The sequence below is a fragment of the Sciurus carolinensis genome, chromosome 14 (assembly GCF_902686445.1).
Source record: "Sciurus carolinensis chromosome 14, mSciCar1.2, whole genome shotgun sequence".
Lineage (NCBI taxonomy): Eukaryota > Metazoa > Chordata > Mammalia > Rodentia > Sciuridae > Sciurus > Sciurus carolinensis.
Genome location: NC_062226.1, coordinates 56,085,561 through 56,104,986, shown reverse-complemented (window position 1 = coordinate 56,104,986; position 19,426 = coordinate 56,085,561). Strand labels below are relative to the sequence as shown.

The 19,426-nt window shown below is 39.8% G+C and overlaps 1 protein-coding gene across 7 annotated transcripts in view; it reads right to left on the bottom strand.

Moving 5' to 3' along the window:
- Nfib (nuclear factor I B) overlaps nt 1-18,508 on the bottom strand; it is a 214,947-nt gene extending 196,439 nt beyond the window's left edge. For 3 of the 7 annotated variants that reach the window (XM_047524581.1, XM_047524582.1, XM_047524583.1), the window contains exons 1-2: nt 17,331-18,505; nt 10,873-11,404 (exon numbers count right to left, since the gene is read on the bottom strand). In XM_047524581.1, coding sequence (XP_047380537.1) covers nt 10,873-11,404; nt 17,331-17,360 — 562 coding nt within the window. In that variant the 5' untranslated portion in view covers nt 17,361-18,505. Of the gene's footprint in view, nt 1-10,872; nt 11,405-11,788; nt 11,811-17,330 lie in introns of those variants that run through there. The other 4 variants (XM_047524578.1, XM_047524579.1, XM_047524584.1 and 1 more) reach the window with 3 other exon arrangements.
- Nucleotides 18,509-19,426: the final 918 nt, after the last annotated feature.

The following is a 19,426-nucleotide window of genomic DNA, read 5'->3' as shown; positions in this document are numbered from 1 at the left end:
ACTTACATGCATTATTTCAATTAATCCTAAAATAGCCCTGTGAAGTAGATATTTTAATCCTTATTTTATAGGACAGAAAATCAAAGCATACAGAGCATAAGTGACTTGACCAAGATCATATAGCTGATAAAGGGCCAGACCAGAATCAAAAACGTTAAATACTAGAAACATACTTTCTGTTATAGACTGAATGCATATTACCAAAATTCATAAATTGAAACCCTACCTCCCAAAGTGATGATATTTGGAGGTGGGTCTTTGGGACATAATGAAGTTAGGAGGGCGGCGGAGTCCTCATAAACAGGATTAGTGCCCTTAAAAGAGAAACCATGGAACTCTCTCACTCTTTTCGCCATTAAAGGATACAAGGAGAAGGCAGTCTGCAACCCAGAAAAGGTCCTCACCAGAACTCAACTAGGCAGGCACCTACCTAGTCTTGGACTGCCAGAACTGTGGGAAGTAAATTTGTTGTTTATAAGACACTCAGTCTGTTATTTTGTCATGACAGCCCGCACTAAGGCACTTTCCTTTTTTTTTTTTTTTTTTTTTACTTATTTTGGATGCCAGGGGCACTGGACCACTGAGTCACATCCCCAGCCCTGTTTTGTATTTAATTTAGAGACAGGGTCTCACTGAGTTGCCTAGCGTCTCACTCCTGCCTCAGCCTCCTGAGTCACTGAGATTACAGGCGTGCACCACTGAACCCAGCCTAAGGTCCTTTCTGTGCTCTGCAAAACCCAAGAAGGCATGAAAAAGGGAGATTTACTCAACTCCAAGAAAAATCCAAACTCAAAGGGTAACAGAATATTTTAAATTGCATACTATTTACTCTTCAGTCCATGAATAAGCCATCTACCTTATTTCCTGCCACGTGTGAGCCCACTTCTCTTTTCTTGTAACTTCAGTACTCCTCTTCTACTCCCCACGACATGCTCACACTGCGTGCTCGCCTGCACACATAGACTCACAAACAGCACCCACCAATTATCCATGGTCCAGGAACTTAACCTCTTTAACTCCACAGCTGAGATCACTTTAAAAGTCTTTCAAGGGAAGAACTGAGGCAGACGTCTGGAGAAAATCATAGACATTTTTAAGTCCCATGGGGATGGTTGTTGCTCTCATACCACAGTCCCACTGCCATGTGACCCATTAGCCCACTAACCACATCCAAACGCAGCTCCAGGTTGGCCTTACCACTGGGCTGAACGAGCAGAAAAGCAAGAGGGATGTTTGCTACTCTCAAATGGTTTTTATAGGAAAGGAGAGGAAATTTGGGCTGCTGACTAAAATCGGATTCAAAGTGCATTTCATTTGCCTTTCCTCCTCTGCCCCATAGGATGTCGCATTATCAACGTGATAAATTTTCAAAGTGTTTAAATTCCTTGGTCTTGCAAATATTCCTGGAGAGGAAAAACAGTTTAAAACAACAACAACCAAAAGAAAAAGAGAGCACAGAAAAGAAAAAAGAAAGAAAACCTCTCACCTGCTCTTTGCAGATATTTTTTAAATGGGAATACAGAAATCTAGAGCTATTCCCCCAAGGTTCTAGTGCCTGTACCACATTGTCCCTCATCTGTCAGTGTATTCACACACATGTATAAACAGTATGCAACATACAAGGAAGGAAATGCACATTCTAACTTAAACTTCCTTTTTTCCTCTAATAATTTAAAAATAAAATGTAACAGCTTGGATTTTAAATATTTAATCTGGCAAATATAGGAAAAATCATGAACTATAATGTCATATTTGGCAAAGAAAAGTTTGGTAGGATAAAAATATCTGTGTTTTAACATTTTAGAAGACATTTCCAATATTTTAAAAATAAAATTATTTCACTGCTTCAGAAGAGAACGGAGGTAAATTCTCTATTTCTGCACATGAGGTTTTCATGAAAAGTAGAAAAACAATTTTATGTTCATTAAAAGAGTTAATCTTACGTACTGGCAAAGGGCCCCAGTGAAATAAAATCTACATATTTACTAATGGTTTGCTACTATGTCATGAAATTTAGATATTTAAAGGTTTCCCTTAAAACTATAATGTAAATTATAAGATAATATATATGAGTTACCAGATTACCATCATGTATAAATAGTCTTGTTTTTATCCTGCATGTTTAGTACATACATTTTTTTCCAATACTGGGCAAAGATTTATAGTATGAAGTTTCAAAATCAGTTAGCAACCAAATGTATAACTAAATTTACCTACAGTGGCCCTATATAACTATAGTAAAATATTTTTATTATAACAACTGAAAATGCTGAAAAGTGATTGTTTAGGGAAACTACACATATAAAAGTCTGAAAAGTCAACCTCAGAGGAGTGGGGAAAAGGAAATTGTGATATGTAGCATCATAAAACACAGACATGGAAAATCTAAGCAGAATAAATCCAAATCCCTCCAAATTCCAGAATCCTATCCCCCTCCTCCTGTAGCAAGGAGTGCTTCAAATTTGTCCCCATCACTGTCAGCAAACAAAAGAAATTCACTTCTACAGCCAGACCATGTCAAACAGAAGTCGTAGCTGCTGAGAGGGACGCCTTGAATCCAATGGTGTGTAAAGTATGGGCTGGGGCCTTTTTGTTAGCTATTACCATAAAAGAATAAGAGGAAACAGTGACATTACTACACAATAGAAAGGTCAAACAGCTTGCAGCCATTTCATGACCCAGACAAGTCAAGGTCAAGGGATTCAGGTAGCAACTTAGCCAGGGCATAAGTTACAGCACAAATGAATTGTTTTAACACATCAGCTTTGGTCAATTAAACCTAACAAGGCAAGTTGCATCACGTAGCAGGGTTCCTGACACCAAGGCCAGAAGCTGAGACCGACCTCATAAAACAAGGCTTTTAACATAGCATAGCAAATTTAAGGTAATCCATCCAGAAACTGCAGATGTCAGAATAATAAAATACAAGTTGTCCTAAGCAAGAACATTTTTCACACTTTAGAATTGGCTAATAGAGGGGTATAGACTTCATATTGACATACTCATGTTATTAACATAGGCATAAATATAATCCCCTACTTACATGAATTACAGAATACACACTATTTCAAATAACGTTTTTTAACATCTGTACTTATTAGATTTTGCCCTATGTACTTACATTCATTGTTAACACTAATACATTTCTGCATGCATATTTTCAATATGTACAGAAAATTAGGTTTTAAAAAAATCTGTTCCTTTATTCACTATCAGCATATATATTACTGTCACTGAATATTAACTGATATTTGTTAAATGCTTTTATGTAGTTTTATGGGAGATATATGTACTTTTAAAGTCAATGAGAGATATTTATTCCATTTCCCATCTTGAGAAATAGTTAGAGCTAACTAGAATTTTAAAACAACTATTTAGCACTAAAGACTTTTTTTCTCAAAGGTGATTCTTACTTTATTTTGTACTTGTTTAAACAAATTCTATTTCAACTGATTTGTGCTTCATCAATAACTTACTACAGGCTCTGAACTGCCCTACAAATGCATTCTGAAAATATACAACCTCCAGGCAACTTTCAGCTACTAAAATTACTTCATCCATCACCCCGTATTTTCAATTATATAGTCTTTATTCAGAATTCTTTAATTTGACTGTGATTCATCAATGCATTCCTGTTTAAACTATCATCATAAACAGAATGTGTATGTCTATGTGTTTTATTATAAACAGTATATTTATGCACATGAATTGTTTGCTTTCTCTTCTTAAAATATTGCTTCATTTAAATTTTGAGGATTTTTTTAAAATATGCATAGCCTTCAGTTCAGCCTCAAGTTCTTCCCACCTCATTGGTAGCCATTTCTTCCAATTTTCTGAATAATGGAGCAACCAAAAAGTACAACCGTTCAAGTTCCATCAGCCTTACATCCTGCACTGTTCAGTCTAATACACACTAATCCCACAGACTCTCTCCTCAGTACACACTCTTTAGTTTTTGGAAGTTCTCTGCAATCCGATAATTTATTCTGTATGCCAAATTCCAACAACCGAATTCAGTTAGATTAACCACATCTCATAATCAGAGTTCAGGGACCTAAGAATGTACTTTCATCTGAGACAACGAACTTGGTTGCCACAGAATAGTGAGCATGATCAAGAGGAAGCGTCCCCTCTTGCTATGCTTGGCGCTGAGGCATGCTGCTGTAATGACTCGAGTTTCCGATCACATAACCACTGGTCCTTGAGATTTCTAAAATTATTCCTCCTCCACAAGGATGGAGGGGGGTGGAAAAGTTGCTTTGAACACTATGCTGGCTAATCATTTGCTCCACCCTACTTTATACACTGAAAAACTCAAGTGCTGCAAGTTCTACTCTCATCAGTTTCACGCTAGAAATGCTACTCTTTCATAAACTAAAGAAAGTATTTACCCAAAACCTAGTTTCAAAGGAAAGGGTCCCTCTTGCTTTGGCCCATAATTTTCAGATGCTCAATAATGAATTATTTTAATGAATATTTCATATGCTATTTCCACTCTCCATAAACCTTCAGCCACAAGCAAAACAAGAATCATTCCTTTAATTATAAGTTATCATGTAAACCACTGTGATGACAGAAATGAACACCAACTTATCTCAATTTTTAAGAATTCCAGAGAATTCTGACTCAGCCTTCCCTTGGGTATCTCCCTCTTCAGGTGATGAAATTCTAACAGGTCAGCAGAGATGGTAACAGGAGTGTCATAAAACAAACAGGGATTTTTTTTTTTTTTCAAGCCCACTGGCAGACTTTTCAGTTTAACTTAACAGGATAAATGCTTATGAAGAGAAAGACCTCACTACATTGAATATCTTGGGTTGTCATTTCATATTAGAGCCAAGTTCAAAAGGAAAAAGTTAATGGAGGATTAGAACTTTAATTTCCTTTTGGCAACTTCCTCCTAAACTCCAAATTTAGGGAAAAACAACTAAATAATTTTTAAAATTCTAGTTAAGTCTTTTACAAATCTATATTACTTCTGTTTGGATGTGTTTGTTATATACCAGTCTAGAAAACAGAAACTTAATAACTAAATCAGTGGCAATAGTTGGCCTCTGTAAAGAGCTCCTGCCCAACTCTAAGTCTCCAGACACACACACTCTGACTGTGTCTAACAGGGAGTCACCCTTTGGGAGACCCAACCATCACCTCAGTCATTGCAATGCTCAGTTTCCCAAGATTACCATTATTCCTGAACAAAGAACATGATTTTGGTTCTCACACATATGGAGCTATTTAGTTATTTTACCACATAAGAGACAAAGCATACTACATTTGCAAATCCAAACACACAAAATCTAGATAAATATTTTTATTTCAAAATGTGTAGTGTTGTGTATATGAGGGGAGGGCATAAGTTGAAGAAAGATGCCCAATACTATCAGTAGGATACCTTATCAACCTTCGATACCTCCACAAAGTAGTACACTATTGTTTTAAATATTTAAAAATCATAGTTATTGTAACAAATGAACTCACTCGTGCTCTCTTTCCCTCCCCCACCCCTCCACTTCCCTTTGAAAAGTGAGATCATATTAGCAGCAATGCAAGAGCTTAGTTTGCCATATCAGAACACAGATGCCAAGCTTTCCCAGCTGGCAACCAGGGCCTCAGAGTTTAACTCTTGAGTTGACTGGCAAAGCTATCCTGTGGCAGGGTCATCATGACAGAGACAGTGAACTTCTGGCCCCTTACATTCTCTTTTCTTCTTATCAGTGAGAAAATTGCTAAGTATCTTATCTCACAATATATGTTCCTACAAAGGCCTCATTAAGCCAAGGAGCAAGACGTGCCAATAAGAGCCCTTCTTTATCTTGTGAATTGTGTATAAGCAAAAATGCAAACAAATGTGCACTAGAGTTCATGAGTTCACTCAAGGACAGGGTGCTAGATGGGAGAACTTAACAGGGTTCCCCTAAATCAAACACGCATACCAAGTATTTCTCCTACACACAAACTTCATGCTCTCTGAGCATTTCACAGTGCAAGCACACCAAATCATCCTGCAGAGCAGCCTCCTTTTAACAAGTTATGAAAGCTTATTTTTCCCCTTAATGGGAAATACCTGCAAATGAAGTGAAATTTATTAAAATGTTAAAATGCGCTGTCAACTTGCAAACAATTATCTACTTAAGCTTTTCATAGAGAAATAATTGCTACCAAGAAAAAAAAAGGAATTCTGAAACCCAGTAACTGAAGGAGAAAAATAATTCTTAGCGTTTGCTTCCTCACTAATGACATGTGACAACCAGGAAGGGTTCTATTTCAAAAACAATAATTACAATTTCCCCTGTAAACAAGCCACATTTTTCACAACTTCAATATATACCTCAATTATTATAACATTTAACAATAAAACAAAAGTTGCCAATGATGGATAGCAATTTTAAGGGTTCAACAAGGCTAAAGGAAACTACTTGTTCATGATAGCAATAAGGTTGCCGAACTCTGTGTAGCTCTCCAAAACATGTTTAATAAGAGTGCAAAGTACAGTCCAAAAATCACTTAGCTGACTTGGTTTAAACTCTAATCTGTTAAATTCATGACAACAGTTACTATCTCTTGAGATCTTTAAACCTCTTGGTGTGTTGTGACCTCTGCTTCAAAACCCTCCCCTGCCTCAGAGAAAGCCCAGTCGCCCCCACCACCACCCCCGCCTCTTCTCTCTTCAGACAGGACACAGTCTGGCGACTCAAGGCCTCCCATAGGCCAGACTTCCTTCTGTGCAGCCCTTTGGGTAGAACTGCTAATCCTTCTTATTAATTAACGAGATAATGGTGGTTAACTGGAAAGCAATATTAATGTTAACTATCTAGGAAACTTCAACCAAAATTATTTTGGCCTTTTGGTTGTTTGTCCAGGTATGCAGAATCGTACACTGAGAATTTGGCCACATTTTGATTCCTAATTGAGAAATACAGGAATGATTGATTTATACCAGACCTTAACGTGTAGGTTACCTCATTAAGTTTTTCTTTTTCTTTTTCTTTTTTTTTTTCCACATTCACACTGTTATACATTATCAAACAGAGAGAAAGGTAAGGTCCTCTCAACATGTTTCTGTAAAATTTGAAAGTGTGGAAATTGAGGAAATTAGAAATTGCATAAGAAATAAGCAGTGATATGATTGAAAAGCAACAGTCAGTCATAATGGATGCATCACACTCTACCAAGTTCAGCATATCATCCATATACTTGCCATAGTGTACCCTGCATCTTACAGGACACTTATGTTGTGCAAGGATTGCCTGGTTTTTGTTTTGTTTTGTTTTGCTTTGCTTTCATGAATGCAATAACAAAGACAATATGGGGAAATAGGTACCACCTGCCCAGGAATCATTGGACATCTCTAATATCTTGAGGAAAATGGAGAATACTTTAGCTATTTTTCCTTTAATCTGTCACAATCTTTTTTAAAAAAAACCTAAAGAAAAAAGGAAGGGTTTTATATTAGCTAAGGTTTGCTGCAGCAAACAAGCAAGCAGCTTTCATTCAGGGATTGTCAAAAACTTTCCAGTGTGCCCACTGCAATGCGGATGCCAACCAACGAATCAAAGGCATTCAGCAACTAGACAAAGAGGGTCTGATGCCAACCTCGGTGCCACTGGCAACCATTATTGGCATCAAACACAGTGTCTGCCTTTTTTTTCCCCCTCGCCTGGCACTTCACAAACAAAATGGCGGTTCTTGTAGCAACGAAACAGCCGAAGCGCAGCCCTCTGAATCAATAACATCAAATGATTTTATGGATTTAAACGCAGTTATTCCCAGGTGATGTGTACATTTTAGGTAAAGTGGGGGGCATGTAATTTTATAAACAACTATATTAAACATGACCCTTTACTAATGTAAAGAAATAGTAAAATGGACTGAGAATTGCGGGTCAACCGGACTATATGCATAGAAGAAGCTGAATAACAAAGACATTGAGCTTTAAAGAAAATACTGCCCAGTGATGCAAAAGCCTATTAAACTATACATCAGAAATGGTTTTGAAATTTATAAATTTTCCCCAAAACCATATCAGATGCAGATGTAGATTATAGCTTGTGTCAAAGCTCTAGTAACTCCACATTTCAGAAAAGATGAGGCTACTGGGCATGAAGAAGGACAAAAAAAGTGTGGGTTGAACCAAAAGAGAAAGAGGAAGAAAGAAAAGCATGGGAAATTGGTCAACAATGGAACTTTATTATACATTGGTCTTTATTTCATCTTCCAGAAGAGATGCAGAATATGATCTTGTATAAATAACCAAGAGGACTATTGACATTTCTAGATCTGGAAATTGTCAATATATTGTAACATCACTCCACACTGCAATGCGGATGCCAACTAACAAATCACAGGCATCCTGAGCTAAACAAAGAGGGTCTGATGCCAATCCTGGTGGCAGTGGCAACCATCTTTGGCATTCTCTCTGTTCTTTCTCATGTTTTTCTCCTAGTCGTTTAGTAGTGGAGAGAGAGAAAAGGGGAGTAAGGTAATTTTGCTGTTCATTCTGTTGCAAACATTGCATTTTTCCTCTCTGATTTTTCTTTCATGTTTTTCTTCTTATACTTTGTCACCTATTTATAAAACAGACTTAGGTTTTCATATACTTAGTGGAGAAGTAAAAAGTCATGATATATGTAGCTCTCTGATTGACTACAGACTTACTTTTAAAACCTGCCTTCTTTAATCAACTGCACTGTAAAATGACATAATTAACCTACACTTGATAAAGAAAAAGATATAAATTTTGAAAAAAAGAAAACACAAAAGCACACTGATGTGACTTTTTCAAAGAAAGATCCACCAGATGTTAAGAGGAAATCATGCAGGGGCAGGTAGCAGAGGATACACATTATTAGATACACAGTGTAAGATGATAAAAGGTTCTTACAAGAGAGGATGCTGGAACAACAACAAAATCAACATTTTATCTGAAAATATGGTCTCCAAGAGTTGTTTAAAACTTTATAAATATCACGACCAATGGTACAATGCAGAAGGCATTTATGCATATTTTTTTCAATCTATCTTCACAAATCCAAAGGATACTTCTTTATTATCAGTTCATCTAAACTCAGAGAGTTGGCTGCTTGCCCCAGGAGTAAATATGCATGCATGCACACCTCAAGGACTAGCCTTCAAGCAAGTTAAAATGTGAGCAGCAGTGAGGTGTTTGCAAATCTTCTCTCTATATATTAAAAAGTTACATGACCCACTTTTTAAAACTTTACTTCCAGCCTTAATTTTCACAACATAGTTACAACACATTTATAGTCAATTCAACACATATATACAGCCCACCTTAAAATGTCACCTCCTAGACATCTGTCAATCAAATTAAGTGTCATGTGTTAATGAGCTTTTATTTTAGGACACACAGGATGAAAATATATTTTCCTCAAAGGATCATTATTCAGACTTTAGTTCTTAAATGCATGGAAAGAGTAAATGCAATACTTTATTTTTAAAGAAAACATAATATTTCCAAATGAGTGATTCCAATGCCATTATTTAAAGTCAGACTAAAAATTTTTAAATGACATCTAAACATATTTTGAAAACTATATCAAGGAAATATCAAGACAAAAAGCACTTAGTAAATACCTAGATTTCTGAGTCAAAAGAGTAATTTTATATTTTACTTTTTAGGATGATAATAAAGGACACAGCAATTTAATAAATCCCACATTTATATAACACCATCATATAACTGTCTGCCACCTGGCTATCTACAGGCCATTTTCCCTCCCACCAGGTCAAGTTCGGAAATGACCCACCATCTGTGGCAGCTCAAACTTCAGGCCACTTTTGGTATGCTGCTTTTTTAAATGACATTTTACTACGGACAGACTGTTGTTAACGCAAAGACATCTATATCTTGACACTGATTTGAGTAAAAGAAATTCTCACCTACTTAAGGAAAATGTCTTTTAAAAAGTAAAAATAATAAGGAAACATATGTCATTAACCCCAAAAATACTCAGAAACAATATCACCTATTTGGAATTGTTCGGGCAACATTTATAACTCTCCTTATCAAGTTTCTAAAAACACAGGTATGGTATGCAGTTTCTGCATTCTTTTTGGAGATTTACTTTAAACCAGTGTAACCAGTCCACTTTCTGTTTTTGTCCTATAATGTTCCTTAAGGATAGCGGCAACTTTTCTCCTGGCAAAGTTTTATGAATTCACATTCAAGTAAACTAACAATATAAAGTGTTCCCAAGTCACTCTGGGAAAATATTATAAAACTTTTAAACAAAAACTATTTTTCCATTACATCTATAGCGAATATTGCACAATTCAAAAGTAGGTGTTGATAGAAGTATTAAAATCAAATAAATCTAGGTCTACGTAAGATTACGCTTTGATAGTGGCTATCTTGAGCATTTTATAACAGTAAATGTTAATTCTATTTTTGGTTCCAATAACACTAGATTCCTGAACAAAGTTCACTAACCTCGTTAGTTATGAGGCTAATACAAAGATTACTAAAGAACGGTTTCACTATTCATAAATAAAGGTACATTTTCAAATTGAGAAAAGATGACTAGATACAAGGAATACAGGCTAGCACAGAGAGTGAAGTGTAACAAACTATATGTCGTGGACTACTCTGTGTGTGCTCATGTGTAAAAAACGCATGTGTTTGTGGTGTTTCTTTAAATACCCAAGCCTATGCAGGTATGAAAGTTCCGTGTCTATTTACATGACTTGCACATGGCAGTGGACATGTGAGTGGAAGAGAGCACACCACTGTACCCAGAGAGGGCAGAGGAGATCTAGGGGCCTTGAGGACCATCTAACCCAAGCCAGATATTCCGTAAGCGAGGTTTGTGGACAGTGTTTGCCATGCTAGAAGAAAGAACGATCTGCTCCTACCTTGCTCCTGCACGTAGTATGCCAAAAACAAATCAAGCTCCTTAACTGATACTGTGATATGATGTGGCTGGACACAAAGTGCTGGGTTTGTGCAATGTGGGGATTTCATGAGCCGCTCTCCATCGGTACTTTCCAAAGGGATGCCTTTGAACAGGATCACCATGACTAGATCCAGACGCCAGACTTTGTCTGCCTGTCGCAGGCAGTCGATTCTCCTAATCTTACCCTTCTGGTCAGGATTGGATAAGACACAGCACGGGTGCTTCTTGCCAGTCACGGTGAGCACAAAGTCCTCTCGGTACTCCTGGCGGATATCTTTGCGTAGTTTGGCCAGGAGCCTGGATGCCCACTTCTGTTTGATTTCAGGCTTTTCACTGAGAAGCTCATCTTTGACTGCTCTTTCTTCATCCTTTGACATTCGCTTCTCATGCTTTTTAAAGTACTTGCGTTTTCGAGCCTGCAGGTTGAACCAAGTATAGGCGATTGCACGGACATGTGGAAGAAGTGCCTCGATGAATGGGTGAAATTCATCCTGTAGAAGACAGGGAAGAAAGAAGAGGTGCGTAGTCAGTTTAATTTTAAATGCTCAAAAAATAAGACCACAATGCATTCCCAATTCAGCACAAAAAGTTATACATGAAAATAGCATTCTTTTCTTGTTTAAAATGATCAAAATAGCAGGACAAGAAGAGAATAAAGAATGCCAAGCTACCCCCTCTCCACCAAAATTCACAAGTTGATTCTACCTCCTACAAAGAAAATAAGCTTTTATTTTGTATTTCCACTCTGGCCCCATCCCCCTCATTCCCACCCCAATGCCATGCATTCTACATTCTTTAAAACATATGCAACCAAGGTGCTTGGCACCTAATTTAATATTTAAATATTTGATTGACCAACTAACACTATGCAGTACCATTTTACAAAGAACACAGTGAAATTTTTTTTAATCGGAGCAGAGCTGTTCAGAAGGCAGGAGCGATGCCACAGTTCATTTCTCTTCTCTGTGGCACAGAAACACAAAGCATATAGATGCTCAGTGTAATGCCACACAGTTCCCGCTTTTGGAGCATGCTCTCAGCAAGAGGCTGCTGGTGGCACAAAGAGCATGCGCCATTAAACTTGATCCATTTTCTTATCAAACGTCCAACATTCCAACACTGAAACAGCACCATTCCAAGAGTGGTAACTAGAGAAACCGGTATACAGTGAGGGAAAGTGGGCAAAGGACACAGCCTGTCGTATCAGTGTCCTGAACAGAAGGTTTCCATACTTTGAGCAGTGCATTATCTCCCCGCAACACCAACACCAGCTCCCAACACACAACACACATTCTCTCACTCTCTCATGCTCTCTCACAGACACACACTCCTGCATTTTTTAAACAGAAGTTTTTAAAGTTGAAAACAAAAATTACACGAGTGTTCTTTCGGTAGCTTTCCTATAGAACATAAAGTCCCACAGAGTCAGTTAATTTGTTAACTGATCACATGAGTATGGCAATTATTCTAAACCCCTTAAAAATCAATCTGAGGTGAACAATGAAAAATGGCAACTTGGCACCAACTTTACATTCTTTGTGTCTCTGCATGCTGTGGCAGGGGACACCAGGAGTGCACGGCTGGTCAGTTACTTCTTTTGTGGAATCCATACAATTCATTTGCCATGAAGATGAATTACCGGACGGGATTCGGGTGCACATATGTGTTGCTTGTGAATCCTCAAATGTACCCATCTTTTGATTTCAGTGATTTACCTTTAAGTAAATTCCTGCCTGTTTCCTCCAAGCCTTTTTTAAGGGAGGGATCAGTGAGGTTTGGCAAATTGTCTCTACCTACAGTTATTTCAAGTTTCAAATACAGTCAGTGTTTCATTACTTCCTGACCTAGGTAGAACCTATCTTATAAGCTTAGGTCTGTTACTGTTCAGAGAAAGAACATAGCGTCCTGTGCGTGCACACTGTATGTATGCAATAAGCCAAGATCTGAAGCAAAGGAGAACTTTCACTGTGACCATTTTTCTGATCACATTGACAACACTGCCATCCCAACCACAGAACAACTTTCTCTGATTGATTGTATCCCAAGTTAAAATTTACATACTCATGTAAGTCACCCTGAAGTATATGGAATGAATTCTATTTAAGCAGCGGGATGGCTAATTCCACTAAGTAAGATGATAAAAGTGAACTAATGACACTCCAACAAAGATGTACCCCTAAATTCCACATAGCTACAAATGCATTTTAAGCCAAAATTCAGAGCTTTAATGCTGAAGACTGCAAGGTGTTAGTTGCTTGCACTTCAAAAGAAGAGGTGTATGTCCCATTCAATCAATAATGTAGTTATCAAGTGTTCCAACATATTGCTGTACAACATTCCTACGGCAGAATAAGTATGAACCAAAATTTTATAACAATACAGAATGCAGATGATCACATCACAGCATGAGGCATAACCCAATGCCACAGAGGAAATCATTAAACCGATCAGCAGTTTCCAGCGGAGATTTGAACAATTCGGTTACTATGTGAGCACATTAAACTAGGCCATGGAAAGAGTTAAACCACAATCTGTTCTTTGTGTGGGAAGGCAGCCCTGCTCACAGCAACCACAGCCCATGATAAGACCTCCCTATCTTCATACACTTTCTGATGCCATGCTTTTAGCTTTCACTGTAACTACAAAAACTTTGTTTATCCACCTTCAAAATATATGCAAAAGGAAAGCCTGCTCAAGGAAATATGAGCTTAAATGTGCTTTGGAACTCACTTCCTATGATCTGACTTTTACTATGATTTATTGATATGACTAAAAAACATGCATATATGTACTCATAAACTAAACATTTGGGAATGCAAAGAGTGCATGGGGGAGCTTTGTTTCACTCATTTTACCCTTGCCATGCTTCTTAAAATGTAATATTTTCTTAACAGATATTAAGCAATTCGGTATCACTTAAGTACTATGTCCTTAAGTACTATGTTCAGTGACATTTCATTTTCTTATAAAGACATCAATAATATGTTTGAGTTGCAGTATTTGACCATAAACATCATCTATCGTGTAATAAATCTCAAAATTTTAACAATTTATTTTAAACAACCAAAATGCAAATCTGAACGTTGAATTTGGAAACTCTTAGCAATGCACACAAAACATTGTTTTTCAGGTTGCATTGTGTTTGCTGTCAGTTATGCCCAATAATGTTTTTAAATGTACATTTTTCTTTACTGGTAAGTACGAGTAGAAAACTTTCTCAGGCCACCAAATTGCCTTATTAATATCTTTCAGGGCAGCACTATTGCATGGATTCCTTTTAAGTGAATCACTTATTTGATAAGGAGACCTAACCCCCCCAAAAATAATTTTAAGTGGAGATTTGCTATATGTTACATACATTTTTGCATTAGCATGTCTAAATGTCATCTCCCAAGTGTGACTGTTTTCTAATCCTGAGTAGCAATATATTCTTAATGATTTTTGTAAGTGACATGAACACGGTGCAGAGTAACTGTCCTCATCCAAAAAAGAGGAGAAAGCATTAAGGTATTTGTATGTCCTAATGAGTTATAAAACATTAAATAATTATAAAAATTATTTTTCAAAAAATCAACACCTGTAAATGATTAAAATCTAAAGGTTCTAGTCTAAGGGAATTTACAAGTTTGCCCTTTCAGAATTTTTACTAAAAATCATTGACATTTAGTAATCCTTTCTCTTATAAAACTTCCTTTAGTTAAACTAAATTGATAAGTAGCCAAGTTACAAATTTCAAATATGAACAATCTAATTTGACTAGGCATATTTATTTTTCTTCATAGAAACAATGGTTTCCATGAAAGGGTGGAAAATTAGACCAAAATAGTGGTGAAAGAGCAAATACTAGGTGTTCTTGAAGCGTTATCATTGTACAACAATAAATCATGCAAAAAAAGTACCTAAAGAATTGGAATGACAATGAAAGAAAAAAATACTCAATTGCATTATGCCCATTGAAAGTTATAGTATTGAGAGTTTATAAATGGAAAAAGTAAATATTAATCATATGATAATTCTTCATTTTTCTTTTATATCTGATTTATACTGCTGTATAAATGCTGACTTATACTGATGTACTGACACTACACATACCATTTTGCTACATATCAAAAACTTTAATGATCACTCCTTTTAAATTAAGTTTTTTCTAAAACCTACTTTATTGCAACTGAGATACTTTTGGAAGTTTTCAACAAATTAAGAATGTTACTTTATTTTGTATTTGCACTTCCTAAAACATGTTGTGATACAGCTATAAGGCTCTTTGCAACACAAAACTAAGTCATAGATCTGATACAAAAGTAACATTGTTAATGTGTCCTCACTTTGCAATACCTTACACTACCTATACAGTCACACTGATTTTGGTTAAATGAGAATTCTAAACCTAAAATTCCTTCTCTAGTATAGACCCTAAATCCTCAGTTTTAATACATCAACTCATATTTATATTGTTAAAATAGTAGAGAATATTAGTCATCATGAATTAGTGTTAAGTGTATATCCTTGAATACTAATGTGATAGCTGAATGATTATGCTGTATATGCTCTGAACACTCCATATGTCAGGATGCTGCAATATTATTTTTAACTTAGGAAATTGAGATAAAACTAGTCACTTTTCTATACATATTTAGGGGAGACTAAAGATGCAATATAATCACTAGGAGTGTTTCCAAAAGAAAAAAAAAGCCAATATCAGAAATATAAATACAGAAAACAATTATTCAGGTGAGAATGTGCTGCAGAACTTTGTAAGTGAAAAGCTTACCTCAATTTGTTATATTTTATTCCAATGTAAAAATAATACAAATGGATATAGTTTACCAGAAAGAGGGAAAAATTCCTGATGTGTACTATTAAAGGTAACTTTTACAACTAAGGGTAATTCATTATACCTGAAACAGTTTCATCATATTTGTTGGCTACTATCATTGATAGCTTTTAAAATACAAATAACTCAACAACCCATTTTTCCAGTTTTGTTAAATTAAAGTGCACCTTTACTTGCTTAAAATAGCCATATCTAAGTTAATCATACTCAGATGCCAAACAAAATATAAACAATAAAAAATGTGTCAGCCAAAAAGCTACAGGACTGTATCCAATCACTGAATAAGCCTTATCATTGTTTTCATCTTCATTCACAATTTATGAATGCCTCAGTCCTTTTGAATCACAATGGCTTCTAATTGTCATACAATTGAAATCTTAATTATTTGTCCATTTTTAAAATGCTTCATCGTGGTTTTGGATGTTTTAAAATTGTTTTTGCACACTCAAATCTAGCCAACACTTCTTTAACTGTTTAGTTTTTATGCCACTGTCAAAGATAATAGTTATCAGTTACCAATCGTGACAAATACTCCTAAAAGTAAATTGTCCTATACCTTTAAAGGTTTAAAATATTGCTTCAAGTAACAATTCCGGGCAAAGCTATTTGGTTACTTTATCAGTTGCTTAGTTCGCTAGGCAACGATGAAAACTGCGCCCAGGTAAGCCTGTTCGATCTCGTCGCTTTTTCATTTAACCGACTGGTTGAAAGTGATATAAATTGTGTTTAAAAAAAAAAAAAAGTATAAAGCCAGTGAGTGCTTTATTGCATAACATTGTTCCTAAAGCCTTAGGATAATTTTCAAAGTAAAAAAAATTAAAATGACCTTACTTTTCAAGCATTACTTTATGCCTTACGAACTACGCCCAAATATCGTCAGATGAACAGGTCTCCACAAAATGAACACGTCCTAAAAGTCCTTAACATTCACCACAACCAACTAAACTCATGCCAACGTAAAGAGCGCCTTTGTGGCATGGTCACTAGAAGTCCCAAGTGCGGGTCACTATGGACCAGTATTTTAGGTCCCAAATAAAGCAAAAGAATGGGTCCCCGGACCACAACATCGGACTCGCTTCGTCGCCCGCCCACTGCCTGCAGCAGAGTCCAGCGGCGCCCACACAGACTCGTGCTGGAGTCCCCTCGCCCAAGTTCACTGACTGTTTTTTAAGAGCTCAGTTCCCCCAAAGCTCCTCTAAAGACCGAATTCGCCTCTGCGCGCGAGCGGCCCAGAGAGCCGCAGACACCCTGGGCAGGGGTACCGTGCCACAGTCAGCACTTGCGGGGCCGCCTAGGGGCTCGCGCTAGCTGGCCTCGGCCCTGACCACCCCCGGCAGCCTTGTCCGGCCCTGGCGCCGGCTCTCGGTGCCCAGGGCGCGGGGCTGGGCGTGCGCAGCGGCCGTGGGCGAGGGGCCTTGCGCCGGCTCCCACGCCGTCCCGCAAAGCCTGCCGCCACTTCTCTGAGGGACTGGGATGTGCGGAGGTTAACTAAAGCCGTTAATTGTCCGCGGGACTAAAGCAACAAAACAAAACAAAGGCGTCTGGGGCCAAAGAAAGCTCGAGAAAGTGATCGAGACATGTACCTGAGTGAGACAGATGGGAGAATACATCATGACTTCGCCTTAAAACGCACTTTCCCGGAGATGCCCAAGAAAATCTTCGAGAAGCAAGAATTTCATCTATTCATTTTACAGTCATCTGAGCCCCGCGATGCGATCAATCAGGACGGGGCTCTGCGCTGGATCACCGCAACTTCACAACAAACCCAGTCCTCCTTAAATAGCCAAAGATTCAAGTTCACTCGGCGTGCTAGATTTCCCGGGGTGAAATCCAATCTACACTTTTAACCCTCTTGCAGTCCGAGCGCGCTGGCCGTGCTCGCCGAGGCCGCCGCCGCCGCCGCCGCCGCCGCTGGTGTTAGCTGCTTTTCGCCTGGGTTTGGGGATTTGTTTTCTGTTTTGCAGTTGTTGTTGTTGTTGTTGTTGTTGTTGGGGGCTTGGGGGTGCGTGAAGGTTCGGTGTGGGTTGGATTGGGGTGATGGTTGATGGTGAAATGCTTTTTTAAAAAAGGCGGGGAGGGGGGCGCAGGAGGGCGGGCGGCAGGGAGAGCGAGGAGAATGTGTCACCGCGCTGGGAAAGTTCAAGGTTACAGCCCCGAACACTGCGGCAGGATCGCGGAGTGGTGATCGCAGGCTAAACTTTGCCGCGAGCCGACCATGTGTGTGCGCGAGGGGGAGCGTGAGCGAGTGCGCGCGGGTGGCGGGGCGCGCGCGGGAGAGGGCCGGGTGGGGGCGGGGTGGGTGGGGGAGAAGGGAGAGGCTGGGGTGAGGGAGGGGGCGCGAGCGCAGATCTCCCGGGCGGAAGAGTCTTGCGGCGCGCGGTCCCCGGCTGCAGCCGCCGCCGCCCGCGCCGGCTCCTCAGTGCCCGCCCGCCGGCCGGCCCGCCCGCCTCGCCCCACGTCTGACCCGGCCGAGCGAGGAGGCGGCTGCTGCTGGTGCTGCTGCTGCTGCTGCTGCTGCTGCTGCCCACAGCCCAGGAGGATCGAAACGATCTCCAGAAAAATCCCAAACGATAAATCCCGCTCTCCCGCTCGGCTCCAAACTCCTCTCTTTCCTGCTCTGGGCTCTTTTTTTCCCCTCCCTCTCTTGCTTTCTCTCGTTGCAAAACTTGGAAGTTGAAAAATTCACCGGTTCCACCCTCTGGACCCCGCTCGAGCTCTCTCCAAATCAGACTTAAGGATTGTTTTATTATTTAATTACACAATCATCGCTTTACTCCTCCTCCTGCAAACGCGCATTCCTTTTGCACCAGCCTCTCCACACCCCCCGCCCCCCACCTTCCTCCTCCTCCTCCCGCTTCTCCCTCTCTTGCTCTCCACCACCCCCACCCCCCAGCACTTGTTAAAGGTATCATACCGGTGCAACGCTACTATGACTTTTTTTTTCCCAAAAAATATAACTCCGCCACCCTTCCTGTAGCACCACACACATACACACACCCCAAAACCCGCCCTAGGAGAGGTATTCCGGCGCTCGCTGCGGACTCTTTAAGCCACAGGAACATCCTAGTGGGAGAAGGACTGAACCGGCTGGGCCCGAGAAAGGAACGAATGGAAAATTCCCTCACACCCAGGCCGCCCCGGGGCCGGAGCTAGGGTGCCGACACTAGCACCCGGGGCGGGCATGGTCCACTGAGCCCGCGGCTGAAAGGAGGAGGAGGGAGAGGCCGAGAAGGCAGAAGCTGAACGAACTTGGGTTCAAACAGTTGGGGCGCACCAACGCGGACATGGGGGACACGGCGCACAGACCCTGGTCCCCAGTCCGAAGCCCCCGTTCGCGGGTAGGAACCGTGTTAGGGTCCCCCCAGGTCTCTCCAGCGGGCGACCGCGCCCGGGGCAGCTACACCGAAGCAGTGCTTCGCCGCTGTTTGCCGCCTTCCCTGGGGGTGCCGCGTGCACGTGGCCTCGCTTGGAGCGGGAGGACCCGCCGAGCCGCTGCCGCCTCCAGCTCCCTCCTCCTCCCTGCGCCCGGCTCCTCTCTCCTGTAGCAGCCCGACTGGCTATTTCCCAATCCCCACCCCCCAGGGCCTGGGGCGCAGGCGGAAAGCGGGTCCTTCCCCGCCGGGATGCAGGCAGGGCGGGGCTGCGGCGCGCCCGGGGCTGCGGGGCGGGCGCGCGCGGG